The sequence below is a fragment of the Siniperca chuatsi genome, linkage group LG19 (genome assembly GCF_020085105.1).
Source record: "Siniperca chuatsi isolate FFG_IHB_CAS linkage group LG19, ASM2008510v1, whole genome shotgun sequence".
Lineage (NCBI taxonomy): Eukaryota > Metazoa > Chordata > Actinopteri > Centrarchiformes > Sinipercidae > Siniperca > Siniperca chuatsi.
Window position 1 is genome coordinate 17977893 of NC_058060.1, and position 27526 is coordinate 18005418.

Genomic DNA, 27526 nt, shown 5'->3' on the forward strand with positions numbered 1-27526 from the left:
AGAATGTATGCTACTACAAATTAAACATGTAAAAGTACAATTATGGCCATTAACACATATAACTGACAGGAAAATGTTAACTTCAACTTGAATTCAGTGGTTAAAAGTTGGTTTAAAAGACAAAATTATCTATCAAGTATAAAGTTGGAGTTCTAAAGTTGCTTATCAAGCTACTTACCAGACGAAGGAGGAGTAGATTTCCGTGAGTTAGGTACCACTTCACCTAAACTAGAGGATGAGTTAGCTCCCAGTTTACTGAAAAGAGAAAAAGTGTTTGACCTGAGGTCAACATCAACAACTCTTAAGAAGTCTACATTCATTTTAGACGATCTCCCAGGCCAAGACAGAGAAATTTGGTGCAAGATGAGGATTTTTACCTGGAATGGAACTTGCCCTGTTTGGCTCTCTGCTCTTGGAGGATACGAGTGTTTTCAATCTTCACTGGACTCGGGATGAAACCAATTTCACAGCCTTCCTTCACCAGGCGTCCTATCCACCAGTCGTTGTTGAATTTCTACACAGAATAATTATAGACTTTTATCTTGAGCACCCTCCTTCTTCTCCTGATCATCGTCCTCATTTCCCTCAGCATCACTGTCTTGAATATCATCGTCTAACTGGAAAGATAACCACTCACCTCTTTGACATGGAGGAAGTCTTTAGCCTCAAAGGAGATGGCCATGCCTGGCACAGGGACATCATCATCGTGACTCGGGCTGTAGTTGACATTTGTGCGAACAGCAAATGCAACTGGTTTGGTCTGCCAGGAGAAACAAAAAATGAAAATGTCAGATCGTGCAAAAGATTGGGAAAAAACCCAGACTAATAACCTCAGAATACCTACAAGAGTATGGAGACTTATTCCTTAAAATGTTTAAATTTTGATCTTTTTGTGCACTGTTGGTGAGCTGTGATTCTTGTAGGTGTAAAAATAACCCTGGGTGAGGCATACAAGCAGGCTCTGACTCATCCAGACTTAGTTTAGCTATCTCTCCATGAATGATTTGGCTGCTCTCTGCTACAGGCTAAAACACTGAACAATTCAGAGTGATGCAACATGTTACTGTCTGTAGCAATCACCACTTCCACACCAATAGTAAAACAGGACTCTTGTCTTGCGCTTACATTTGAGTAGCACAAACAGCACTCGTGTAAGTGGTTCATAAATCAATTGCACAATCTTTACAACAGCTGAATCAATACTGGCCTTCCTATCGGATCACTGTTGACCTTCCTCTTTGGGACAAACAGTCAGTCCATTGAGATAATGCATACAGCCAATGAAATGTTTCCGGCACATGGTATAACCATCTAACACTGCTCACTGTCCACATATGAGAGAGCAACTTTCTTTCTTTCCAGACACAGATATTTTTGCACAAAGCAAAAGCAAATCTCCTCTTCCCATAGTGACGCATTACATTTTCTACATAAAGGGATTTGAATAAGATTTAATAAGGTCACGTCATGAAAAAATGTAATGGGAGAACCATATGCTCCCAGACAAACCGTCTAAATCAAGATCTCTGCAAGAGTAGAATATACGCACATAAGACACACATCACTTTGAGAATTACATAAAATGCTTTTGGACATAATCTTGGAGCCAGCCTGGCGGCGATGGCAGCAACAGTTGGCAACATGGTCATGCCCTCAACAAGATTACATTAGCTCTGCTTTTGACTATGTGACAAGCATGATGGAAGTCAACTGAAAAGCCAAAACGAATGCACAGTAATCTCTCAGCGTAGACTCACACGTTAAATATTTACCTGCAGATGAAAGAGCAGGATGAGGGGAAGGGGTGTGTGATATTCAGCTCGAAGCCAAATTGAACCCACTAGATCAGAGCTTTGATGCTGTAACTTTAGTTGGAACTTACACAAATTCTGGAAAATGCTTTCAAAGTGCATTCAAATCTGGCATCCTGTAGCTGGTTTCAAAGTAGTCCTAAAATCAGATTTTCCCAAAGCAACCTAAAAATAATGTGCCAACAGGTTGAGCTAATTTCCAGTATAGTTTGAATGCAGTGCACATAAAGTATACGAAGCAAGGCAGATATCTGTATCAAGTTTAGTGTAACTTAATTAAAGAAGACTCATGTTGATTTGGAATCATTCCTATATTTTTAAAGCTGCAATAGATTATTTTCTGGCCACTCTGGGGGAAGAACTTCACAACAACAACAACACAGACTGTAACATATTATCACTTTTAAAAGTTCTCATGGCACAAGTGTTAGCACAATGTTACAAGTGACTCTTTACATGGAAATCAGATCGACTATCGACATTTAAAAAGACGATCGGCAATTGTATTTTTACCTGCCGATATTAAGGAACTAAATTGTTATAGAAAATAAAATCTAAAATCTGTACCCTACTGTGCATATAGCAACATGTGCATTACACGTAGTCATTTGATGCATTGTTCATTTAGAAAATATTAATAGTGGAGCTTTAAAGCAGCTATAATCGATATTTATATATTAACAATAGATCACATGACTATGTGTATGTGAAAGGAGTGACGAACCCACAAAACATTATCATCCGACTCTGTAGTTCCCCTCAGCTCTAAAGAGCATTTTAGCATCTTTCAGCTCTTTGTTTTGGTTTTCAAGCCCGCAACTTTACTGTTTTGGTTTGGTTTTGGTCTCAGCTCACATCTAGTGTTGTTTTTATTTCAGTGAAAAAGCTCTAAAACCCACTGTACACTACCTGCCCACCACCAAATGGCAGACAGACAAAGTTAGCGACCAGCTGGTGAACATAGTGGAGCATTTAGCAGCTAAAGAGCCAGATATTTCGCTCAGGAGTTGGTAGAGACCACAAACAGCTAAAAGAGAGTAAATACTGGACTTATATTCATAATTCATCAGTTATTGCAGGTTTAAATGCTCAAGATGAGATGAGATTTAATGACTTTTAAAGATTAATATTTTTCATGCAGCACTTTACTATTCACCTTCAACCTTCAACAACTGAACAGCAAAGTGGGACTGATTGGATTTGCTTGGATCTGAATGCCACTTGAGATCTCTCAAACAGGCAGCAAAGCTCAGTGAAGCTCAGCACTCTGGGAGTAATTCATCAGCGGCTCCAGGAGGAGCTTTACAGACGATGAGCATTCCTCCATCATGGCTTTTACTGTCCACTAATGCCTCATTGAAATACAACAGGTGTGAAGTGACTATGATGAACTATGAGGGATTATGGAAATAATACATTAGTGAAATCCTCCTGGAATCATTTTCCTCATGCAGACAGCAATGTAAATATTCCATGGAGTGATGGTTGTAAGCTGGATGTGTGTGTGTGCTTGTGGTCCTCCATTGAGGAGACCATCCAATCCAGTGTGTGCAGTACCGGGACCCGTAGAGGACAGAGCGTCCTTGGTGTTTGCATGCATTGAGTCACATGGCTGCATGAAGGTATGAGGTCCATTAGTAGACGTATTTATGTGTGCTCTCTCGGTTGTCTCACGGGCCGCTGCCTCCCAGCTCCCTCCCTCCCAGCTGCTCTGCTTGCCTTTATCCATCATGTCCGGCTGTCAGATGAAGCTTTCTATAGACTTAATGACATTTTACAGACCTGTAGGCAATCACGCACATATACATGTCCTACATGCTACCTTGTATCACAGGTGACTGCAGGATTTGTACATAACGGCACCTTTAACATACCACCCATACTGCTCTGGTGCTTCTTATGTAACACAGGCCTTCATTATGGATGCCATACTGCAGTGAGGGAGGGAGAAGGACGGAGGCGGAGGGTTAGAGACTGGGTAAGAAAGATGGGAGGAGGGGAAAATGGTGGGGGAAAAGAAAAGAAAGGAGATGGACAGAAGGCTAAGTAACTGGGAACCCTGGGAGGCAGCGCTATGGGCCACAGTCAATTAAAACCACACGACGCTCGTCACAATATCACATTGCACCATGAATATTTCAGTCGATAATAACTCCCAGTCCTCTCGTACTGTACTTACACTGACTGAGTGAACACTTGCCCTTGCTGTTGCTGATTTGCCATGTAACATGCCACAGCCTCTCCATTAGCAGCACACGCAGGATTTCATGCTATAAATCAAGATTCCCACATTGTTTCACCTTGAATGTTGTGGATTGATTTGAAATAAATTCTCCTCAGCTATGTGCACTGGCCTTATGCTTTACTGAGAGCCTATAAAATGTATTATTATACAGTATGAAGAGAACAATAACCTTCATTAAGTCAGTGTGGGAAGATATTGCTATAATTATCCAAGGTTGTTTTAGTATATTATAGATAGGCACAGTAAGTAAAGATAAATGAAGGCTGTTAATGTTTATGACTAAACCACTGCAGCTACTAGTAATTGTTTCTTTTTTCCTGGAGTGTATAGATGGAGTGAGATTATGTTTTGTTTTCTATCAAGTATTATTTACATTAATTGTTTGTCTTGTAATGTGTGTGCACAAATTCAACAAGTCAGATTCCATATTGTATCTATTGTCACTGGTGAGTTAAAGCTTCCTTGAGAAAAAAAACTGGTTTCATCACTGATAGCTAAACTACTCCACCACCTCAAGCCACAGCAGCCACAGAAGTTTATTTACCTCAACTTGCAGGATTTCTAGTTACTGAAGCCCTCAAAATTTAGAAACTAGCAATACAACTCACATACTGATCTACACCGATTACCTAATCTATAACCACATATAACAAAAAATACAGGAAACACTCATTAGTCATAACATTTCAACCTGCATTAACTGATTCTTTGGCCACTTGGAGGCAGCGGAAACACAACATTTGACACACCATCACTCTCTTTTAGCTCTGTTTTGGTCTCCACCAACTCCTGAGGGAAATATCTGGCTCTTTAACTGCTAAATACTTCACATTCATGGTTTTGGGTATTGGGTTAGCCTTTTACCTGCACATCTGCCTGCATCTCTGCCTACCCCCCAGTCAATTAGGCTCGGGTTTGTGAACATGCAGGTCTTGAGCCGGTTCCAGCCCCTAACCCGTACCTGGGCACCCGCCTGGTCCGGGAGGCCCTCGTAGTATCAGCCAGTGTTCTGGTCTTCATGGCAGACGACAAAACTTCTCCTTGAGTCACCTTGCCACCATGTCTGTCCGGTCCAGGCCTACTCCAGCCAGCTCCTTGTCTTCACCACCGCAACCTCCTGTACCTGCTGCAGTTGGGTTTCAAACCTCCAGTAACTGCTGAGCTGCAGCTGACTCCTGTTCTTGCGGAGATGCAGTTGAATCCAGTTCCTAAGCTGCCGCAATCTGTTGCTGAGCTGCAGCAGCCTCTTGAATCTCCTTGGGCTGCAGCACACTCCTGTCCCTGCGAAGATGCAGCTGAATTCTGCTCCTAAGCTGCTGCAATCCATTGTTTCTGCAGAAGTCATCAGTTCCTGAGCTGCAGCAGTCTTCTGAACCTCCCGAGCTGCAGCCTCCTGGTTTCCTGACATCACTGGCTCCACCAGTCCCTCTGCCAGTCTCTCTGTCACCAACCTCCAGTCCTGCCATCCTGTCACCGGCCTCCTGCTCAGATCTCCAGTCATTAGACCCTGGTCCTGATCTCAAGCCACATTGACGGCCTCCCGAGGGGTTCCGCTTTCACAGCCTGCATCCAGTCTGGCCTCCAGAGGGGTTTCACCTTCGTTGTCAACCTCCTGAGTTGCTCCACACGTCTGGTCATCCTCCGGACCTGCTCTGCCCTTCGGCCCTGCCTGAGGTTTTCTGCTCCGCACCTGTCCCGCCCTTGGGCCGTCCACCAGAGGTCCTCTGCTCAGACTTTGCCCTGCCTCCAGGCCATCCGCCTGAGGTCTTCCGCTTGGCCCTTGCTATGTTGGCTCTGGATTCTCTGTCTTTTGGATGTATAGCTGCCTGCCTGCCCATTACCTGTTTGTTGCCTGTCTACCTGTCTGCCTGCCTGCCTGCCAGCCATCCTGTGTACCTGTCTGCCTATCCACCGGTCTGCCTACCTGCCTACAGTAAGCTTTAAATAAACCACTCAAGTCTTCGGTCTGCCTCCTCTGTCTGCATTTGGGTCCTTTCCCTGTTCTCCGCTTGCCAACGCCATGACATCCACCATGTTCACCAGCTAGTTGCTAACTCTGTCTGCCATTTGGTGCAGACCAGGTAGTGTACAGTGGGTTCTTAGAGCTATTTTGCTGAAAACAAAATAGCCAAGCTATTTTGCTGAAAACAAAATAGCTCTGTGTGGCCAAAACTGACACTGATGAGATTGGTGAGAGTGAACCAAAAATGTAAAGTTACGAGCTGGAATACCAAAACAATTAGCTTAAAGATGGTGAAACTCTCCATAGAGCTATGAGTGACCCCTTTCACATACAAGTAGCTGTTTCATCCATTGTTAATATAAAAATATTGATTATAGCAGCTTTAAATACTTATAAAACCAGTCACCTTCAACAGCCTGACCTGAATAGTGCCTTTAAAACAAATTACAGTCTGATGTCTAGATGTGCCACATAAAAGGTCAGGTGAGGTAACTTCTGACTTGAATGGACATGTATATTAATTTGTATTGTGAGTAAAGTTATAATATATATCCCACATTTTTTTTCTATCAGAAAATAGATAACAAATGGAAAACAGATAGACATAGACATGACTGTACTCTGGATTTAAAAGTACTCCAGCAATTTAGTATTGCACTTCCATAAAGTTGGGGGACTTGGCAAAAGACGAAAAAAAGAATGGTCAAAATCAAAGCAGCAGAGGCTAAGCTATCCCTTTAGGGACTTTCTGTCCCTAATATGGATCAAGCTAAAAAAAATAAACCCTTGATCCTATACTATACTACTATAATGCTCCCTCTCTGGTAAATGCGCTCACATTTCAAACTTCACTCAGCCAGTTTGTAACACAGCCCTTTCTTTCTCCAAATTTGATAACCTGATGACATCATCAGGGGTTATTATCTCAGACTTGACAAAGCTTCTCTAGAGCCACAAAAGCCACATTATACAACTGATTTCACAGACTGACTAGTACTCCCAATACTAATTTTGATGTGTTAAATTGATGAAGTTGACGTTTAAGGGTCAATTAGAGACAGCAGAAGGTGTTTAGTATGTATGTATATGTAAATACATGTGAATTTTGGATGCCAAATGAATGTAATGTAATGTGAAGAAGTATATTAGGGCAATGGGAAATCTTGTACTTAACATTACAGGCATCAACTCTATCCACACTGCTAACAAATATCAATGGTATGTTAGGGAAGTCATCGTGAATTACTGCTCATAAAGGATCACAGTCTGAGAGTCTACACTTCCTCTGACCCCAGCTCTCTCTCCGGTGGCCAGACCACTGAGAGGCTATATTTTACTGGTCATCTGTCATGTAAAATGCCAACGGGGGTAATCTATGCCAGGTTATCTATAAAGCCAACTTATCTTTTTAATTAGCGAGCCAGAGAGGGTGGCTCTGGAAAATAGCAACATAGATCTGCTGGAATGATCTGTCTTTGCCAGCTACGAGCTACCCCGAGATACAGCGCAGGAGGAAAATGTCTGCTAGAATGGATGGATAGCCAAAAGCCTAGAGCTTACAGCTAATGAGTGCGCTAGCTGTTATAGACACTAAACACCCAGTGAAAGACAATAAACCAATTTTTCAGACACTTGCTTGAATTAATATGCAAAAATAGAACACCATGAATTATCCAATGAGCTGTAAAGCAGGAAGAGAACAGAATGTGTACAGAAGATAGCCGAATTATTTCAAAGATCAAAGGCAAAAATCTTAACAGTGCCAGCGATTTGAGTGATTCTGTGGAAGCGAGCTCTGATTGCAATTCCTGCGGAGCAAAGGCAAGCCTGCTCTGCTGTGTGTGTGTTTGTTTATATGCTGCTAATTGCGGCCCAGAGCAGAGCAGGCGAGGCTTGGCTCTGATAAACAGTGACGCTGAGCCCTCTGAGCCCTCTGAGGCCCCTAACCTCTCACATCAGCAGCCCCAAACAGCCCTTTCTTCATCTTAGAAACTAGCTGGATTCGGCTGTAATACCCTGCTCCTCTCATAGTCACCTAGTGTTTATTTAATCCTCAAATCAGGATTAATAAACACCATATGATTTATCATTATTACTTTAATGTCTGAGTGTGAGCGAGATGAGCTGGGGAAATCAGAAATAAGAAAACTTTGAGTCAAAATTTAAAAAAAAAAACTTTATACAGAAACCTTGACCAGACTGGTCTTCTAAGTGGCCCTGTCCCCACATAAATCTGACTTGTGAACCCCCCTACTAGACTGAGAATACTATACATAGCTAAAAAAGAGAAAAAACATGCAGGCCTAAAAAATAAGACCAAAAAGGAAGCAGACGCAGCTTTTCATCATTCAATAACAAACCAACCAGTGTAAAGTTTAGATTACCATTTGAGTGATGCCCGACATCATTCATCCAAGCATAATAAACCATTTTTGTCTGTGCAAACACACTCATTGACATAAGGCATTCTCTTGCCCCTGACCCTAACCATCACAACTACATGCCTCATCCCGTTACCCCCTTATGTATATATGTATACTTAAGGTCTAACATACATGTTATGTTAGACCTGTTATTTATAGGTCATAAAACATTTGCAAAGCCAGATTTTTTTCCTATTTTAAATTGTGCAATGTTTGCATTCATGTCTTCTTCCTTGCCTTTTCAGGCACATTGCTATGCTTCTTTTCTCATTAACGCCACCAATTGTCAATCACTGGAATAGTATGAAATCAGCCGCCAAAAAGTCAGAATTTTCCATAAATGTTCACTCAAATTGTCCTTACAAAAATAAAAGTATAAGAACATACACACGTTGATCACTGGTCCCTCTTCTCACAGTCTGTGCCCCCACCTGACCCCCTGTTCCCTGTTCCAAAATGTTCCTGTCACTCCCCGTCTGGGGCCCATAGAGCACAGAGTTATAGTAGGTAGGAACTGGACGGAGTGGCTTTAGTGCTGCTGTGTCTTGGATACCAACCTTGGCCTTGTCGAGCTGTGCCTGAGCCTGTCGCTCTGCCTCTCTGCGCACTGCCTCCTTATCCTCCTCGAGGGACACATCGGAGTCTGATGGACGGCTGGTGTAGGAGTCGGCCGAACCCTAAAGAGAGACAAACATTAACACTTTAGCAAAACACATATACTGAAACTCAACTCCGTCCATCTGGATTCACACTTTAAAAATGACAGGCATCAAAGAAGCGGTGGGCTTCACAGCATGTTGAGGACTTAATTTGATTTGCATTGCCCTTGCTCTTCAAAGAAATGTTCAACTTTGGAGTTGCGCATCTGATGTGCAACTTACAAATGTTCAAACCCACCCACACAGACTGAAGTGTTAGCTCTGATCATCAAAGGAATCTCATTTGATTCCATGAAATAATGAATGTAGAGGCTACGCTCAATAAAATGTAATTCCACTATCAATCACATCACTGCAACAACTTGAGGAAATAACAAGAGCTGACTGAATCTGTAGCAAATTATGGACACTTCCTCTTTTTCTGAGAAAGGATGCCAAAGGACACAAACAATCTTTCATAGAATCACATCACCAGCAGCTCTTCTATCCTTAGCTCTCTCTCAGCTGCTCGCCTGCAGATCTGTTGTGATCCTTCTGTGACAAACACTGGGAAAAATGTTGAAGAACACCAGGTCCCAGTATGTCTCTATGTGATATGTGATTTGGTTGCGACAGATCTACTCATAAACAAGCAGACTCGCAAATAGCAAAACACACACGATTACTACCTTAGAAACAATCCTGAGTGCAGTGCATTGGTGCACACCACACACACACACACACACACACACACACACTTACTTATATACTACATGAAGACAGATAATAAATAATTGCTGAAGTAAATTAAGTAATACTCTGTAATAACAAATTACTGAGATGTTCGTTCATCAAAATGTATACATTTCAATAACAGGAAACAGATAAGGGGTAAAATTTAGCTTTAGTTTAGCTAAATTTGGCTCTTGCTTTGACCATCTTTAGCTGTTTTCTTTTAAATTATACCTTTATATAGCCTAAACAATTCATATACATAATTAATGTAATTTATATACATATACATTTTTTTTTAATTGAAAACAAATATCAACAAGTCAGATTTTGGTCTTTACAAAATTTTGACTAGCATAGATACTGTATGAAGTTACTGCATTTTGGCTTTGTAGCTACTGAAATAAAATTAAATACTTATGAAAAACATACAAAAATGTGAGGAAAAGTTTCATAATTTAATTTGTGGATGTTGTGGATCGACATTTGCACATACACAACAGAATAATTTCCCAGCACCACATATCAGTTTCATTTAAGTATATATAAGTATATATAAATCAGGGTCAAGATTAAAAGAAGGGATTTTTAACTAAGTGAAAGCAGTGTGAGCCTTATCTTACCTGCACGCTACTATGCCACTCACACAAGGTCTTTCATTCATCTCACTGCACCATTACCCTCTGCTGTCTGAGTTAAAAATAGCCTCCCTCACTCTGTGCCTGATTAGCATTACCCAGCCATCACATACATACAAAAGTGGGTCTCCCTCCTCTCCACTTACATTACATGACTTATGTAGAGATGATACAAGTGTTGTACATAATATAAGGTTATTCATAATTATGTCCTCTTACATGAAACCCTGCCGCTCATCAATTGCCTCTGTGTCTTTCATCCTCCCTACTTTGTAGCTGATAATTCATTTGAAGGCAAGCTCATTAATTATCCATAGGCTGCTTTTCCTGTCATCACGTTCATGATCAATTTAATCTCCCTGTGGCTTTCAAAACATCAACAAACATCTAAACTATGTGACAAAGGCTGCTTAAGCTTGAGTCTGAATAGGAGGTAGGCAGTCTTGAGTTTGAATATGCAGCACTTCCACATTCAGATGAGATATAAATGTCCTAAATTGGCATCTTACTGCACATTAGCCTCTCTGTTATGAGGTACATTTGGCCTTGAAAAGTGCAGTTGAACATACCTGGTATGATTATTCCATCAGGTCACGTATAACGATGGGGCGTGATCAAGAACACCGTCCCAGTGGGTCAGAGGGAGGTGATATGGAGCTCTGCCCAGAATCTGACAGCCATAACTGATAACAACAGCCAGCTTCTCATCATCACCAGGCAATACACAACCGTGCCACACTGACCCCAACACTATGGACTGATGGATGAACTAAAGACACACAGTGTGTGACAACACACACATGCACAGGCACACACATGCACGCACACACACACAACAGACCAGCTTTCATGATGTAAACACACTCAAAATCTGCTTACACAGGCATCAGAGCTCTTGACGCGACCTCCCTTGGCTCGTTTCAGCAAGCGGATCCAGGTGGCCTTCATCAGCCACACTGGTCATTCAGTGTCCTGAGCCACTGCCCCCCCTGCTACTGCTACAACTACACCTAACTGCACTGCTGTGGTCACCTTTGCACCAGCGCTGCAGAGACCGTTACTGCTCTGGCTACAGGTACATTCAGCACTGTGGCAACATTGACAGCTGGTTCCTGTTACACCATGGCTGTAAATGCTACCTTCATCTCTGGATAAGTAAATAGCTTTGGAGTTAGGGCTCCTTGTTTTGCTGCAGCTCCAGCTAGCTCTGCTACTATCTGTAGAGCCACAGCTCCTGCTCGTCCTGCTGCTGCTGTCGTTGCCGAAGACTGGGAATCCACAGGAGCTCTCTGCCCCGCGCATAATCTCAGCAGCTCTCTTCCCCCAGTCTCCCCCAGTCTCCTTGATAGCTGGAGTGCTCAGAGTGCCGCTGCAGGTGCTGAGGCTGACTCCCAGTATGAGTCAGGTGGCAGCGATGCTTCTTATCCTCTCATTCAAGCTTTGGCTCCAGCCTCGTTCTCCTCCTCCGCTGTAGCCTCCCCGTGCTGCTCCACAAGCGGTGGATGACAACAGTTTATCTACACAAGTCCTGGTGTGGCTGCCTGTGACGACTGTCCTCCTGATACTAATGAAGCTGCCGCCTCTCAGGTGCTGCAAGCTCCCTCTTTCTCACTCTCGATGTCTCAGCCTGTCAGTGTTTGTCCTGCACACACCTTCAGCGATTGTGCTTCTCTATCTCTGTCTTTACCCACCCCTCCTTCTCCTCCTCCTCTGTCACTCCCCTCATTTTTTTCTCCTCAGTTACCCCTCACAGTCAGTCCATCTGCTCGTTGTGTCTCTGCAGTGATCAGTGCTGAGCAGTGCGTGTGCTATATGGATACTGTTTATGTGTCGACTGTGCATGCTGTTTTGTTCTTTGTAGATGTAAACACACTACATTCTCCCTGATATGGGCTGTTTATAGCTTTTGAAAAATAAATGTCACATCGGCATCTTCTCAGAGGTGAAGAGCTTGTTTACTGTAGAAAATCCTAAAATCTGAATCTAAATCTGCTCACCTTTATTATGCATCAAATTAGGGCTGCAACTAATCATTATTCTCATTATCGATTCATGCAGTGGTTCTCAAACTTTCCCTTTCATGCCCTCCTTTGGAAGCCGAAAATAATTCCCACCCTTCCCCAGGGTTTTAATTTTTATCAGTAACAACAGCATTGGGGAAACTAAAGCAACAAGACAAGCAAGGCTGAGGTTACTGGTGTGCACAAAATGCTAAACAATGATGCTCCATTAGACACAAAACACACAAGGCTCTCCTGCTATATTGACAATGAACTAGGCTGCAGTGTTTGCTCAGTGAGCATTACCTGAATACATTTGTATCTGTATTATTTTTTTCCGATTAATTGATTGTCTAGTTTGAGTAGGGCTGTATAAATTGTTTGAGTTTTTAAGTAAAAGTATAAAACAGTAGCTGATACTATCTTCTTAAATGTGGGTATTTTCTGATTTTCATCTGTTTATATCATTGTAAATTGAGTATGTTTAGGTTTTGAACTGTTGGTAAGACAGACTGAGCAATTTGAATATGTTACCTTTGGCTCTGGGAAATTGTGATGGGACATTTTGGGGCATTGTTTAGACAAAACAATCGATTAATGGAGAAAATAATCCACAGGCTAATTGATGATAAAAATTATAGTTAGTTGCAGCCCGAACCGTAAGAAATAAGAATTAAATATAGTGTAAATATAGTGTATAATCATCTCCTCCTCACTCTGGTCTCAGCATTAGGGATTCTAAGGTAAAAGCTGCTCTAAATCCTCGCCTGTCAGATCAGCGGAGATTCATTACAAGTGAGCGGACCATCGCAAAGCCACACAGGACAAATGAGAATAATTACAGCGTTAATTAAAAATTTCCCATCCTCATAAAAGGAACAGCCGAAGTTAAATCCTGCAGAAGGATTATTCAACCCCCCCCCCCCTTTTGCACTGCTTACGCATGATGCTCCACTGTCTGACTCGTCATGAGGTTGTGTGAGGTCAGAGAAGTCAGGGGTCGGCCCGTGGGACCAGCAGTTGAAATAAGCCCGCTGGTTTATGACCAGCAGTCACTCCCCAAGGAGCACTAACTGTAGATCAAAGGATGACATGCTAATCAGTGGTGCTTATCATAACCAATCGATGACACGCCTCCATCTGCTCAGGGTCTTTTCAACAAGACACGTGCACTTAAATATGACACATCTTACATGAAAGGAAATGCTGGGGGAGAATAATGTGATTTTAGCTCATTAAGACCAATTAGCCCGATGAGGAAGGCAATTACCTGAAGTAGATTGTTTTGAACAGAGATGGATGGGAATGGTGGACAAGAAAAAAAATGTATCTTGTCCATCATAACATCTCTGATCATCTCAGTTACAACAGCAGTTTAGAAAAGAAAATAGTACATCAATCCACTGCTTTGCCTGTTTTTCAAGAAATCGTGCAATGGTCACATATGTTTCGATAAGGTGGGTTGACACTAGCCTCAAGAGGGCACAGGGCACAGATGCTCTGAACGTGGAGCAGTGGAGCCCGGAGATAAGAGTGGTGGAGCTGTGAAGGCTGCACTCCGATAGCAACACTGACAAAGACTCACAGCGACAGAACGAGCCTCTGGCTGCCTGACATGACTGACCTCTAGACCCGCTGCCCCACTGATACTGACAGCGCTGTGTCACCCACACACAGGCCACTAATAATAATCTAATAGCAGTATGATACTGCTACCATGAGGACAGGTACTCTTTTTTTGGGCTCACACAGCACACTGAGAATCTAAGCTCCATTCAATGTAGCAGGAATTCGGTGTCTTGAAAACCTTTTGTAAATCTTCAGATTACAGGACGCTCTTCCTGCTAACTTTACCACTCTACCAAGATCCAGAAAAAGCTGCAAATCTCATTGCATTTGCCAAACAAAGCGTTGGGACGGTGGATAAGCGCAGACTATGTAAAGCAACAGTGAACACACCTGCTTGGTGCAGATGTCATTCAGTACCGCATTGGTTTCGATCGTTTCGATAGGCTACATCCTTAACAACAAGCCTCCTGCACAAGCAGCTACCCTGCTGGCATGAAAACGGAATCACGGGTGAAAAAATCCAAAACGCAAGTTGTGTTTTTGGGGCAACTTTATAAAACGTATTACTGGCAAAGAAAGTCAACAGACATACAACGTGTATGTATTTGTCCCTGTATGATACAGCGAGAGAGAAACAGAAAGAGGCAGGGCTAGCTAGTGTGTGTGTGTGCAGCGGTGTGCAGCCTAAGAGACAGTCGGTAGGTGTGTGTGTGAATATCTGAATCCCAAATTGAAAATCGAATACCTACCCAACAAATGAATATCCGAATAGTCGAATATTCGGGTCCAGCCCTAGACCCAGTGTAGTTACTGTCCCATCCAACACGACCACGACCTCTATACCCTTTGTCTTGCCACCTAAATGGCACACTACAGCAGAATTGTCTAATATTAATCCTACTTCCTAACAAACACCTGGGCTGCAAATCTGCGCTGGCAGACTTTGAAGGCAGAACAGACAAATAGAAATATGTGTGAGAGTTGGCCGTCTTCATGCAGTGGTCAGAGAAAGAGAGATGAAGGGGGGAACTGAAAGGGCAATGGTCCTGTGGTCTCTATACCACCCTTATTGATTCATTTGGACAGAGGTCCTTGCTGTAAGACCACCAATGACCTCTACATGCAGCAGTGGCGCAGCAATCATTACATTACAACATCACAAATCACTGGGGCAATTACCACACAGAGAAACGGGGGGCTGTGATTCTGCCTCCTGCATCTGACAGAGTCACTTATAGTGGATGAAGCCGTTACACCAAGGAATCTCTTCATGATCTGAAAGCTTCCATTTTCATTTTTAGCCACTATAGGAGTTATTCTCTCTATATATACACTAAAAAATGGAGAGCTGTGGTCATGCAGAAAATAAACGGTGCGCATGTGAGCTATAAAGTGCTCTCACAGTCAAGTTTAGCTGTTTTTCCCTAAATTCTTACATATAGTAAGACTTTGGAAGACTAGTGGAAGACTTTCCTTCCACTCAGGCCACACTGGATGCTCACTCACAGCTTGTTTACTGTTGTTAACATTGATGTCCCCTCTCTTTGCTGTTCCCCAAATGTTATCTCACTCTTATTTCTCCCGTTCACACTTACTTTCACCTTATTCCGTTCCTTCCCATCCCATACCAGTGTTTTCCTGCCACAGTCTAATTTGTCCCGCCAGTCTCATAATGAACCAAAATATTTTGACACTTCTCACATTAACATAAAAGATCTCTAACATTATGTTTTGCCCCCTTGCTTCAGCAAAGCATCTCATTCCCAGTCAGTCAGCCCCTCTCCCCCTGGTGTACACGCGCACACTCTCACGCACACACACAGCAGAGAGGCCGTGGTGGAGCCTCCAGGTAACGTTTTAGGAAAAGTACAAAAGTGATTTTTCCACCTTCTTTATCTGCAGTTGTTGTTGTTGTTGTTGTTGTTGTTACAACCGCAGCACACTTGTTGAGCTAATAGCGAATTGTTACGAATAAGCTAAAACAAAAGCTGTCTTTATGTAGCCTAACTGTTTATCTTAGTTTGCCACAAATCTTAAAATTTGGCAAATTCTTGTAAACTTACTGCTGGCTGAGACAAACCAGGCCCTCCTCTCTCTACCAGCGTGATCACACCAGCAGCAGAGGGAGACTGATACTGACTGTGTTCTTCATATTTTAATGTCAGGAATATTATTTATTTTACTGATATTTTGTTTCCAGGGATATATTAGAGTTCATATAGTTGTGAACTTTACTGTTGCTGTTCTAGAAACAATATTTAGTTATATTTAAAATATAAATCAATTCTAATCCTGTTCTGAATTCATTCTTTAAAAAAAACCAAAAAAAACCCTCAATTCTTTAGTAATGAAAAAGAACCGTCAGAGTACTGATAAAGAACCAGGCCGATAAGAGTATGGAAAAGATAAACGTACAATCCTAACAATGCCCACTGCTCCAGCTGGTTAGTGGCTTCACCCTGACATTGGGAGGATGAGCAAGTCGCAGTTCAGATCCCTTCACTATAAGCCTTGTTTTACCAATGTTATTTTGTGATTAGTATTTTTTTCATGGCACACAGTGCGATCACTCACAAAAATGTAAAAGGATAACTTCAGGACGCGCTTACTTCATCAGTATTTGTTTTACTTTTTTCCTGCTAATGCCAGAGTGTAATGTGAACAACTATAACCTGTGTGTTTTTTAATAAATATTGTAATGATAATAGTCTAAAATGATGTAAAACGCATAGTTTTTAGTAAGACAACATCAAATTTTCTTGGGGGAGGACCCCCAAACCCCACAACCCTCCCACCGCAACCATAGCACCTAAGCCCTCCAGAAACCTAGGGAAAACCCTGAATGTGTTTATGATTGAATTGTTTACTAGAGCACACATTTCTTCATATATCTAGCCTCTTAATTTAGCTCTCAAAGTGCACCAGATTTAACTTGAAAATGTACACATTTTTCTTCCGGGGGAGCATGCCCCCGGACCCCTCAAGATGGTCCAAGGTCCACCCACCACAGTCTCACAAAATCCTGTGGGAAACACTGCATACTGACCCTTTACTCTACTGCTCTCATCTCCCATCTCTCTCGGGATTATAAATGGCTTTGGCTGCCGTTTTTCCTCTATGGTTTGCTGAAGAAGGGAAGAATGGTTACGTGCATCTTTGCACTACTTCTGACTGTAGGGACTGATGCATTTTAAGTAAAAAAATCACACCGTCCTTGTCAGTGTCATAAGTATGTCATACTGAAATGCACAATCAGCACAATTTACTTTTTCCAGTGTTAGCAGTTTTTCTTAGTAGCTGATAAATGTCCATAATTCTAATAATTTTAGTTCATAATGGCAACTGAGCAGCCTTCATCTGCTGATAAGGACTGTGTGATGAGTTTTAATTGTTTTATCAACTGTTGTTTCCAAGGTCAAGAATGACTCAAGTTGATAATTATGTTTAAAAATCACCTATAAAAGGTGCAACTTATACCCTCTAAACTTGCCACAATATAATCAAATCAAGACTTTTTTGAGTATCAAAAGTAATTCAGGTGATTTTTGTCTGTACACCCATGGTTATAATTCAAACAGCAACTGCAGCATGACTCTCTATGGCACAGATTTACCAAAATGTAAACAACTACAGAAGAAAATAACACGGCTCAGGTAGCCACGGCATCCAACACTTCCTGTTTACATCTTCCAAACCATGATGGAAATTGCAAGCCCCAAAGCTCTCAACATATTAATCAGAGATGGAAAAACAACAATAGGGGGTGAAAAAATCCATGAAAAATAGGTTTTTGTTTTACACTATGAATGCTTTGTTGGAGAATGAAAGCTAATTCTTCACCTTGATAACAGTTGAGAAAAAACTGTTGTTAACTTCCATTTACAAGGTCAAGGCCAAAACTTTCAGTCTCAACTTTTAAGCTAACGTGGACGACAAGTCCTTAAAGTGCTCAGAAAAAATGGAAATTTGGACATCTACAATTCCATGACAACTGGGCAACTCCATCTGCTGAGGAAGATCATTTGATACTATTGAAAGCTCCAGTGGCAAAAACATTTTCTGACAGTCCTGAGTCCCATCAACATGGCTTTTATATCCCTGGGACACTGACACCATCCTCTTCATATACAGATATTTGCTCTGTGTTGAAAACCTTTTTAGACATACAGGCAAAAAACAAACAAACTGTTTTAACCACTGCCTAATCACATTCCCATCAACCTGAGCTGTACTGTTCAGTTGTAATTAGAAAATGTTAGCATGCTAACCCGTTAAACTAAGATGGTGCTTATAGTAAACATTATACCTGCTCAACATCAACATGTTACCATTATAAGCCTTAAATGGCATTTATTGGCATTTCGAATGAACTTTCCTTCATTCTAGAAAATAATGTCATGCCTAGCTAAGACATGTAGTGACACCATGCCATAATCCTGCAACATAAAAGGGAGTAAAAACAGACTAGGCAAGACAAGTTATGAATGACCCAACAGTTTACAGTGTAGTTTGTAAACTTCACCCTCTAGTAACCCCAATCCCAATCTCTAAAATGGAGTGAATTTCATCTTGAAATTCAGACCTACTGACAAAATGAGCAAAACAGCCAAAATTTAGACAAGTGTCAGCAGTGAATCTAATGGGGCAGCGTGGTCAGACGGCACAGTATACCTCACATTATACATCATGATTAAAGAATGAAGATTACTGCTCGTGCCAAGTCATGTTCACTTCTGGCTGACGGACTGTAGCTGACTGCAGTGGGCTGACAATGGGCTGAGTGAGTTTGCTAGCAGTTTCAGGCTTGGCATGACTCATTCTTGGCTGAAACCAAAGCCTCTTTTCCCAGCCATCTGTCCATCACTGCCACTTCACTCAGTGCAACACAAAGTCAATTAAATCATCGGTCCACAAACAGCGTCTCCTTCGTCAAACAGAAACAATGAGAGCAGACATGACAGCCAAAAGTGAGAGATGTGTGACTGCTACAAGGAATGGTTGCTAATATTTAACACAGAACAGGGGAATGAATAAGTGAGCAAGAACGTGAAAGAGAAACAGATTGGCGGTACATCTGTGAAAGAAAAAGTGTGGGGGGAGTAATGATCCCTCTGCTGTGGCAAAAGAGGGATTGGCCGCATGAACGTCAAGGTGACACTGACGGGCCTATGAAAAAAGTGTTTACCCAGCATTCCATGTGCCAGTGCATTAGATAAGTGCTCATCCCATCGAGGTGATGAACTCACTGGCTGTCAATCACATGATCCCAGAGCGCACAGTAGCTAGCTAAAAACGTAGAAACCAACCACATGGCAGGCAGACTTAAAACCTATGCCTTTTGAATATGTTCTATTATTTACAAGCTTTTTGTGCACACACGTCTATTGTTGCGCACACAGAGTAAGACCTAAACATAGATCAAATTCACAATACTGAAATAGTAAAAAGGAGAAAAAATTCTTAAAAACTCATTATCAAATATAAGGCAGAAATTGACATGTACTTTCATTATCGGTAAATTACGAATCTTTCTCGATATTTTTTTAATAATCAATTACTCGTTTAATCAAAAAAAAAAGCCCCCCCAAAAAAGTGAAAAATGCTTAACACAAAGAGCCCAAGGTTTTGAAATTGCTTGTTTTGTCCAACAATCCAACTATCAAAGATATTCACCTAACAAAGATATGGGGCAACAAATAGCAGCATTTCAGAAACAGGAACCAGTGGATATTTTGTTATTTTTGCTTGATAAATGACTGAAATGATTTGTGATTAATTTATTATCATAATTGATGATTCATTTTCTGTTAATCCATTAATTAATTGACTGTCTCAGAGCTACATCACGACACCTTTAGCGTGACAAAACTCCTCCACCAACAAATAGCTACCTAACTAATCGATTAAAGAACTGTAATAATTTCAGCACTAATAACAAGGAAAAAGATTAAATGAAACACTCGTCTTTATATATAATAGTTGAGAGGTAACTTAAAGTTAGGTCAGTCTTATAGCCTCAGCAGCCAACAGCAAGATAAATTTGTATAGAAATACTACTGAGAATTTATTAATTTTATTAAGTTCTCCGAATAGAAGAAACATCCAAGACTTTTACAATTTGAGATCCTTGTAATGTTCCTTAAAACAAGAGTCTAAAGCCATGCTAGTGGCTCAGTGAGGCTGTATTTAGGCACAGCTGTGCTTTGAGCTACATGTTAATGTCCGTATGCTAACATGCTTATGTTTAGCAGGTATAATGTTTACCATGTTCACCATCTTAGTTTAGGGTGTTAGCATGCTAACATTTGCTAATTAGCACTAAACACAAACTACAGCTGAGGATGATGGGAATCTCAATAGTTTTGCAGGAATTTAGTCATAAACAAAAGTATTGGACAAATTCTGACCTGTTGATCTTGCTACATGAAAGGTCAGAGGATCACCAACCTCATTGGGATTCATCCTCTAGGCACCATAGGTATGTATGGGTTCACATTTCACTAAAAAAACAAAAATGTCAACCTGCTGGTGGCACTAGAGGAAAAGTCAGGGGATCACCAAAGTCAACAGAATTCATCCGCTGGGGAACATCAGTGTCTGTACCAAATTTCTGGGTCATCCATCTGATAGTTGAGATATTTCAGTCTGGGCCAAAGTAGTGAACCAACCAACTGGCATTGCCTTTGCTAGGGCCTAAAATATTGACTTTAGTCTAAAAGTATCGATACTGATTAAACCTTTTTAGGTGCTGTTCTGTGCTCAGCTATTCTGACTTTGTGACTATGAAATAAACATGTACTGTTTGGATGTTTGCTTCAATACTGCTTCACTGTTGCTGCACCTCATACAATCCCTGCAACATTATTGCAAGAAAAATGCAGGGTGACAGGACCCCTTCAACTGCAAATTATGTGCTAATCCATTTCCTCCAGTATTACCTGCAACCAGCAGCAGCAGCAGTCCCATGAGGGGCATTGCTCTCGTCAACAGTGAATCTCTTCACAGGAAGATCTAGTTTATCTAGCAGCTCCTTCCCTCTCAGGTCCCTCTGTGGAAACACAGCACCATAATAGGATGATGGCTGATCAAGGGGACACAGTAATAGAGGCCAGGGGCTGCTCTGTGCTGCTATTTTGTGCTTGCGTTATCAATATTCTGGCAGTTTCCTGGTGTATGAAGCAGGCTGTGGATGATTGATGAGAATTGGCAAAGAGAGCAGAACGTGCTGGTAATCATCTTCAGTGGAGCAAAACATACCACCCTACAAATGGGACTGTGCTTGAGTAAAATGATTTCAGCAACTTATTTTATGTTATACATAGATAAATTATATACTCTGGACCAATTCCTGGCTAAATTTGTGATTTATGCTAAATTGTTGCCAAAGAGGCATGGGGATTTCCCAGATTTCAGTGATGAATAACCAAAAAAAAAAAAAAAAAAAAAAAAAAAAAAACTCTCTCTAAAGAATGCCCACAAAAGGTCAACTTAACCGTTAAGGGATAGATTATTTCTCTACATAAACTCCAAATATAATAAGTGGACATTGGTGCTTAGATTTTCTGCATCAAATCCAATAAGGATGATATAAGTTACATAACAAAAATCAATGTAATGTGGGAAATACAATTATCTTATATATCCATTCAGGCTGGCCTAAAAGGCAACCACCACTGTCTTGTGAAAACCATGTATCTCCAAAAACAGCGCTGTTTTTAGCTTTGTGACGATGCAGTTTTTATATAATCAAATGGGTTTTAAATGGTTTACTTAGTTTTAGAAGTGGAAGGATTTTCTCATAAACATTCAATTCTACAGCTCATTTGAAAAATTCAAAATCACCAAATTTGGACATACATGATTTGTACTGAACAGCAACATGTCAGCAGTTTAGGTGCTTATTTAAAATGCACTCATATTATCCACTTATACTTTCATGAAGAGGTCAGTCATGAAACAACATTAGACTGTTAAATTTGTTTTGTTTGCTTGTTAAACAATCAAGGCTTAATCCCTCATTGGCGATAATACATTATCATGTGGTTATTGTAGCAGTAACGTCCTTGGTTCAGTTGTTGAAGTGAGCTATAATTGGTACGGCTGCAACTAACAATTGTTTTCACTAATGATTAATCTATCAATTATTATCTAGATTTATTCATTTTTTGTCTATAAAAATGTCAAAAGAAAGTGAAATATGCCCATCACAGTTTCCCAAAACCCAATTTAACATATTCAAATTGATTGTATTATTTAGTTCAGTCCAAAACCCTAAAATATTCAGTTTATTATCATATATGACAAAAAAAAATTAATAGTCACATTTGAGCAGGTGTAATCAGTGAAAATTTGCCATTTTTGCTTTAAGAATGAGTGACACAATTAATCGATTATCAAAATGGTTTGAGATTAATTTGAAATTTTAAAAAGATTAAAGTGAAATGATTTAATTAATTTAATTATTCAAAATGATAGTCGATGTTAGCAATCATGTAATTAATGTGTCTATACCTGAGCTTTAATCACCTTTTCATGTAATGTACCATCACAAAGCATCACTTCATTAAAGGCCCTGCAGACCCACACTTGCTGATTAGACTTCTACTTATGTTGATGTTTAAAGTACAACAGGAGCTTCTGTGTGTGAGTAATTAGACCTAAATGATCAGCAACGAGCTATAGATTGAGCAGCAGAGAGCAGCTAGTCAGGTGGTTTCTAGAAACAAAGACAACAGTATCTGCTGCATACAAACTCTCAAAACATGGACATACAACCAACACACTGTAGCACTTAATAATATATGACGGTGTAGTCCCTCATTCGTCCAGGAGTGTTCTATCGTAGAAAAGGTTTCATTCGTAGTCATCTGGACACTGTTTTCAGAATCAAGACGTTTCGGCTCCCATCCGGAAGTCATTCACAATTGAGAATGACTTCCGAAACGTCTTGATTCTGAAAACAGTGTCCAGATGACTACGACTGAAACCTTTTCTACGGTTAATAATATATGATTTAATGGCTTTAATTAGTCTAGTTACTCATATATTAGATGTTATTCCAGACTGGTTTTAGGTCAATCACTTAAGATAGGTTTCCCCTTTTTGTCTCCCTTTTCTTATTCAGGACAGTATCACACAAAACATATTCTTTATCATCTTGTTTCACCTCTTAATTGAAGTTTTACAACGTTTACACTGAGTGAAATATTCAAACCCAAGACCCAAAATGATTCATCATCATGAAATGGACATATTCTGGATATCTTAAGCATTTTAATTTTAAAATCCACTGAAATATCTGGTATCTCGAGTTCTGCAGCTTTGAATCATTTTTGTTTATAACACAGTTTTCTGTGTTGACTACTGTTTCAGACTTGTTTTTAGAGGCTGATTAGACATTAATACAAGGGTGTGGCTGATGACAATCACTGATTACTATCACGGGAAAATATTTGGACTTTCACTACCATATTATTTACACACACACACACACACACACACACACACACACACACAGAACAGGAAATGTTTGAAATACTAACTAGAAACTTGCATGGACGTGACATCTACTCATTTACATGTTGCTCAAATTCTGCACTAAAGTTATACAAAAGGACATCAAAACTTAAACCAAAACCCCCCCAAAAAACTACAGAGATTCTCATGTTACAGAGTCTCATGTGGCTAAGACAAAACTTTAGCCTTTGCTCTAGGTCACAGCCAAATTTTGTGCTCTCTACCGGTCTCTGTACATAAAGGACCAAGCTTATTCCGGTTGTTTACTTTCTTTCCCTCTCTGCTTGTTAACCACTGTCTCAGCTCCCCACTTTAAGCTAGTAGTGGTCACGCAGCGGTGCTCGCAAATTCAGACAAGATGCCTAAATGAGCGTCTTTGTCTCAAAACAGCACACTGAAAGAGAGTCACAGTGTGCATCGTGAGCATGTCTCTCACTAACTTTCAGGCAAAGCGACAAGGAAGAAAATAGGAAGTGTATGATTACGCCCCTTTAAATCCTGCACTAATAACCTCCATTCTCTTGCAGTCTGAGCCCTTCCTCTTTGTTCAGAAGGTAGAGAGAAGAAGAGTGAGAGGTACTGCCCAGTAAGGCTCAGAAAAGTGTGAACGGATACTGTTTGAGTAGTAGAAAGCATGTTTACTCAAACTTACCAGATCTGACTCCTCACTGCCGGAGTGATACATTTCTGCCCTACCCGACTCGGTGCTGTTCAGCCCGGCTGGGAGAAAATCTCCTCAGCTGCTGCCCATCTCCTCTCTCAGCAGAGGAACTCCTACCAGCCCGACTGCTTCGCTCCTACAAATCCCCTTGTCCCAGCTCCAGAGGGAAATGGCTTTGCCTCTGTAGCCCGGGCAGAGAAAGTTGGAGCCGGAGGAGAGAAGTTAGTTCCTCTCAGCCCTTCTTTGGCCTACTTTAGTCCCTGAGAGGCAGAGAAAAGACAAGCGTCTTTCCCACGCTGGGAGAACACTCCTTCAGAGCGCCGCAACCGTCCTCCAGCCCCAAAAACAAGCCCCCCTGCCCCTCTCCCCTCCCACACACACATATATACACTCTCTCTGTTTCACACACACACAGCCAGTTAGGAAGTAAGATCTCTGGCCAACAGGGCCGACCTGAAAATTCCAGAAAGCACCAAAAGCAGCTGCAGAAGCTTTTTATGTCTGTGTGCGAGTGTGTGATCTGGGGAGTTTACATGTGTTCCGCTTTGCCTTAAAGACGTTACACTCTGAGCAGAGGAAGGCTAAGGGATTTTAACTCACTGTATAGTCTCAACACATGTTGTAGAGAACCAAAACGTCAGGAAGTAATTATCTTCACTACATCGACGAAATGCCATATTTGCTTTAATCATCAAGGGGACCAAAGCCATTGAAACTTTCCGTTTGGTCATTTGATGGCACATCATTTTGCTAGTTTTTGACCATACATTAAAAAATAAGGCAAACAGAAGTTCTACTTTGTAGAATAAGAGCACATAACACACTACAAACTCTTAGATCCATAAAATGAAGGTCATATAAAAGTTGGTTTAGTAATCAAGTGACAGATTTCTATTACCAGTCAGCGCTCCAGTGTAATGCAGCTGGTAGGTATCTAAGAAACTGTGGTGGTTACTGTAAAAAAAAAAGCACATTCACTTCAAAAGAAGCTCACAGCATATCCATCTCTTTGTGATCTGACATCAGACACTCTGAAGATGTGTGTTTTGTAATCATGCTGCTGTTATGTCAGAGCTCATGTAGGCTGAGCAAGTTAAATAGTCTATCAAAGTGGTCAAAACACGAGTTGTAAACTGCCACAGCGGAGTTCACAAAATGAAACCATAACTAATTTAAATTTTCCTGTTATAAAACAGGAGCGACAACAGACGAATGCAGCTGTGTCACTTGAAAAACAGACCAAATGAACAGCACAGATGAGAACTGAATAGTCAGTTACATTTTATGTCCAAGCTGTAAGATCATACAACTATTAAACTACAAGCCCTGAGCTTTATTCGACATCCTGGTAAAGCCCAGATTTGTATTTTTCAGTGGGGAGAAAATGTTTTCTGGGCAGCCCAGTCTAAATCCTGGATTATATTGTGTTTGATCAGGGTTAACCCCTTTTTGAGGATTATCATCCAGGGTATGTGCTCGGCACGTGACAAACTGTGGGATAGTTATCCTCATCTCACCAGGACAATGATTTCAAGTCCTGGTTCATCAGTTTGTAATAAAACCCTTCTGTTGTCTGAGAAGAAAATCAGCTTGAAATTTCAGTTTTTATATAACATAACCTCTTATGTCTGTCCACTTAATGGACAGACATAACTGTTATGTCTTTCCATTAAGTAAGAAGCTACAGCCAGCAGCCAGTTAGCTTAGCTTTGCATAAAGATGGAAACAGCTAGCCTTTACAAAACAGTTTCAAAATCTGACTACTGTATCAGTACCTCTAAAGCTCACTAATTAACACGTTATATTATGTTTGTTTAATGTGTACAGAAACCAAAGTGTAAAAATTACAATTTGTGGTTTTATTGGGGGTTATGTGTCGGACTATTTCTTGGCCAGGTAACCTCAAGGTGAAGGCAAAACTCCAGGAAGTCACTGCGCCTGGCCAAGAAATATTTTGGTTTAGATATAACGTGTCAATTAATGAATTAAGGAGGTGCTGGTAGGCAGATGTTGTTACTTTTGGCTTGCCCCAGTTTCCAATCTTTGTGCTAAGATAAGCTAACTGGCTGCTGGCTGTAGCTTTATATTTTCCGTACAGACATGAGAGTAGTATCCATCTTCTCATTTTACAAAATGTCAAATTGTTTCTTACATATTGACTAGTCAAGTCAATTTTATTTATATAGCCCAACATCACAAATCATAAATATGCCTCAGGGGGCTTTATAGTCTGTACAGCATATGACACCCTCTGTCCTTAGACAGGTTATTTGAACCAAACAAGATAATCAATATCAACAAAACAACTAAAAGCTGTTTTTAAACATTCATATTCATATGCCGTTGCCAAAAAATTAATTTACAGTTCTGATAAACATATTACGGCTGCAACTAACAATTATTTTCATTATTGATTAATCTGCAGATTATCTTCTTGATTAATCGCTTTATTATTTAGTCTATAAAATTGTGAAAACTGCCCATCAGAGTTTACCCAAGCCCAAGTTGACGTATTCACACGTCTTGTATTGTCCAACTATCAGTCCCAAACCCAGAGCTATTCAATTTATCATATACTAAAAAATAGACTAAAAATTCACATTTGAGTACCTGGAACCAGTAAAGTTTTGGCATTTTTGCTAAAATATAGTAGTCCAATCCAAACCCTGCTGTGGCAACACAAGGTCAAGGTAAATGAAGGTGAAAAGCAGACTCTAATTAAGTTCAGCCTTAGAGGCAAAAACCTCCACATGCTGAGCGTGATGACAGTTGATCAGGAAGTGTGAGCTGGTGTCTCTGAATGCTCATCAAAAATGACTGTCGCATGTGAAGTCTGCAACACACTGCCAGAAAATCAAAGCAATGAAAGAATCAAGTGAGATTATGAGAATGATCAGGAAACATTTTGAATGGTGATTTTAAGATGCCACTTAATTAAAATAATGCTTCAAAAATCACTGTATGTTTATTGATCCTGTGTAGACAGGATTTTTATGATGAGTAAAGTTTACTGTGTTTAATGGATTTTCGCTAAAAGGTTCTACAAGCATTCACTGTATATAATATGTCAAATTAATAAAAGCAATTACAGCTTTAGTCTAGATTGGATGCTTTATTTTGTGTAGCATTCTTCACTGCCGATGGCAAATATCAGCTCCCTCTGAATGGGATTTGACAGATCAATGTCTTCCAGCTCTGCCAGCACTGGGAAATGAATACCGACGTTGCCTTTGGCTTATCGATCAGTATACATGCACCCAATGACGTCAGCAGGCATTCACACTGACAAGCACACAAAGGCCAACAAGGATAGCTTACAAAACCAGCATT

At 40.7% G+C, this 27526-nt stretch overlaps 1 protein-coding gene across 11 annotated transcripts in view; it reads right to left on the reverse strand.

The window, feature by feature from the left end:
* The window catches only part of cacnb2a (calcium channel, voltage-dependent, beta 2a), a 72066-nt gene that overhangs the window by 14344 nt on the left and 30196 nt on the right, over window positions 1-27526 (reverse strand). For 8 of the 11 annotated variants that reach the window (XM_044177399.1, XM_044177403.1, XM_044177400.1 and 5 more), the window contains 4 exons: window positions 9000-9119; window positions 638-760; window positions 378-514; window positions 179-255 (listed from right to left, as the gene is read on the reverse strand). In XM_044177399.1, the coding sequence (XP_044033334.1) occupies window positions 179-255; window positions 378-514; window positions 638-760; window positions 9000-9119 (457 nt within the window). Of the gene's footprint in view, window positions 1-178; window positions 256-377; window positions 515-637; window positions 761-8999; window positions 9120-11329; window positions 12130-24187; window positions 24509-27526 lie in introns of those variants that run through there. The other 3 variants (XM_044177409.1, XM_044177402.1, XM_044177407.1) reach the window with 2 other exon arrangements.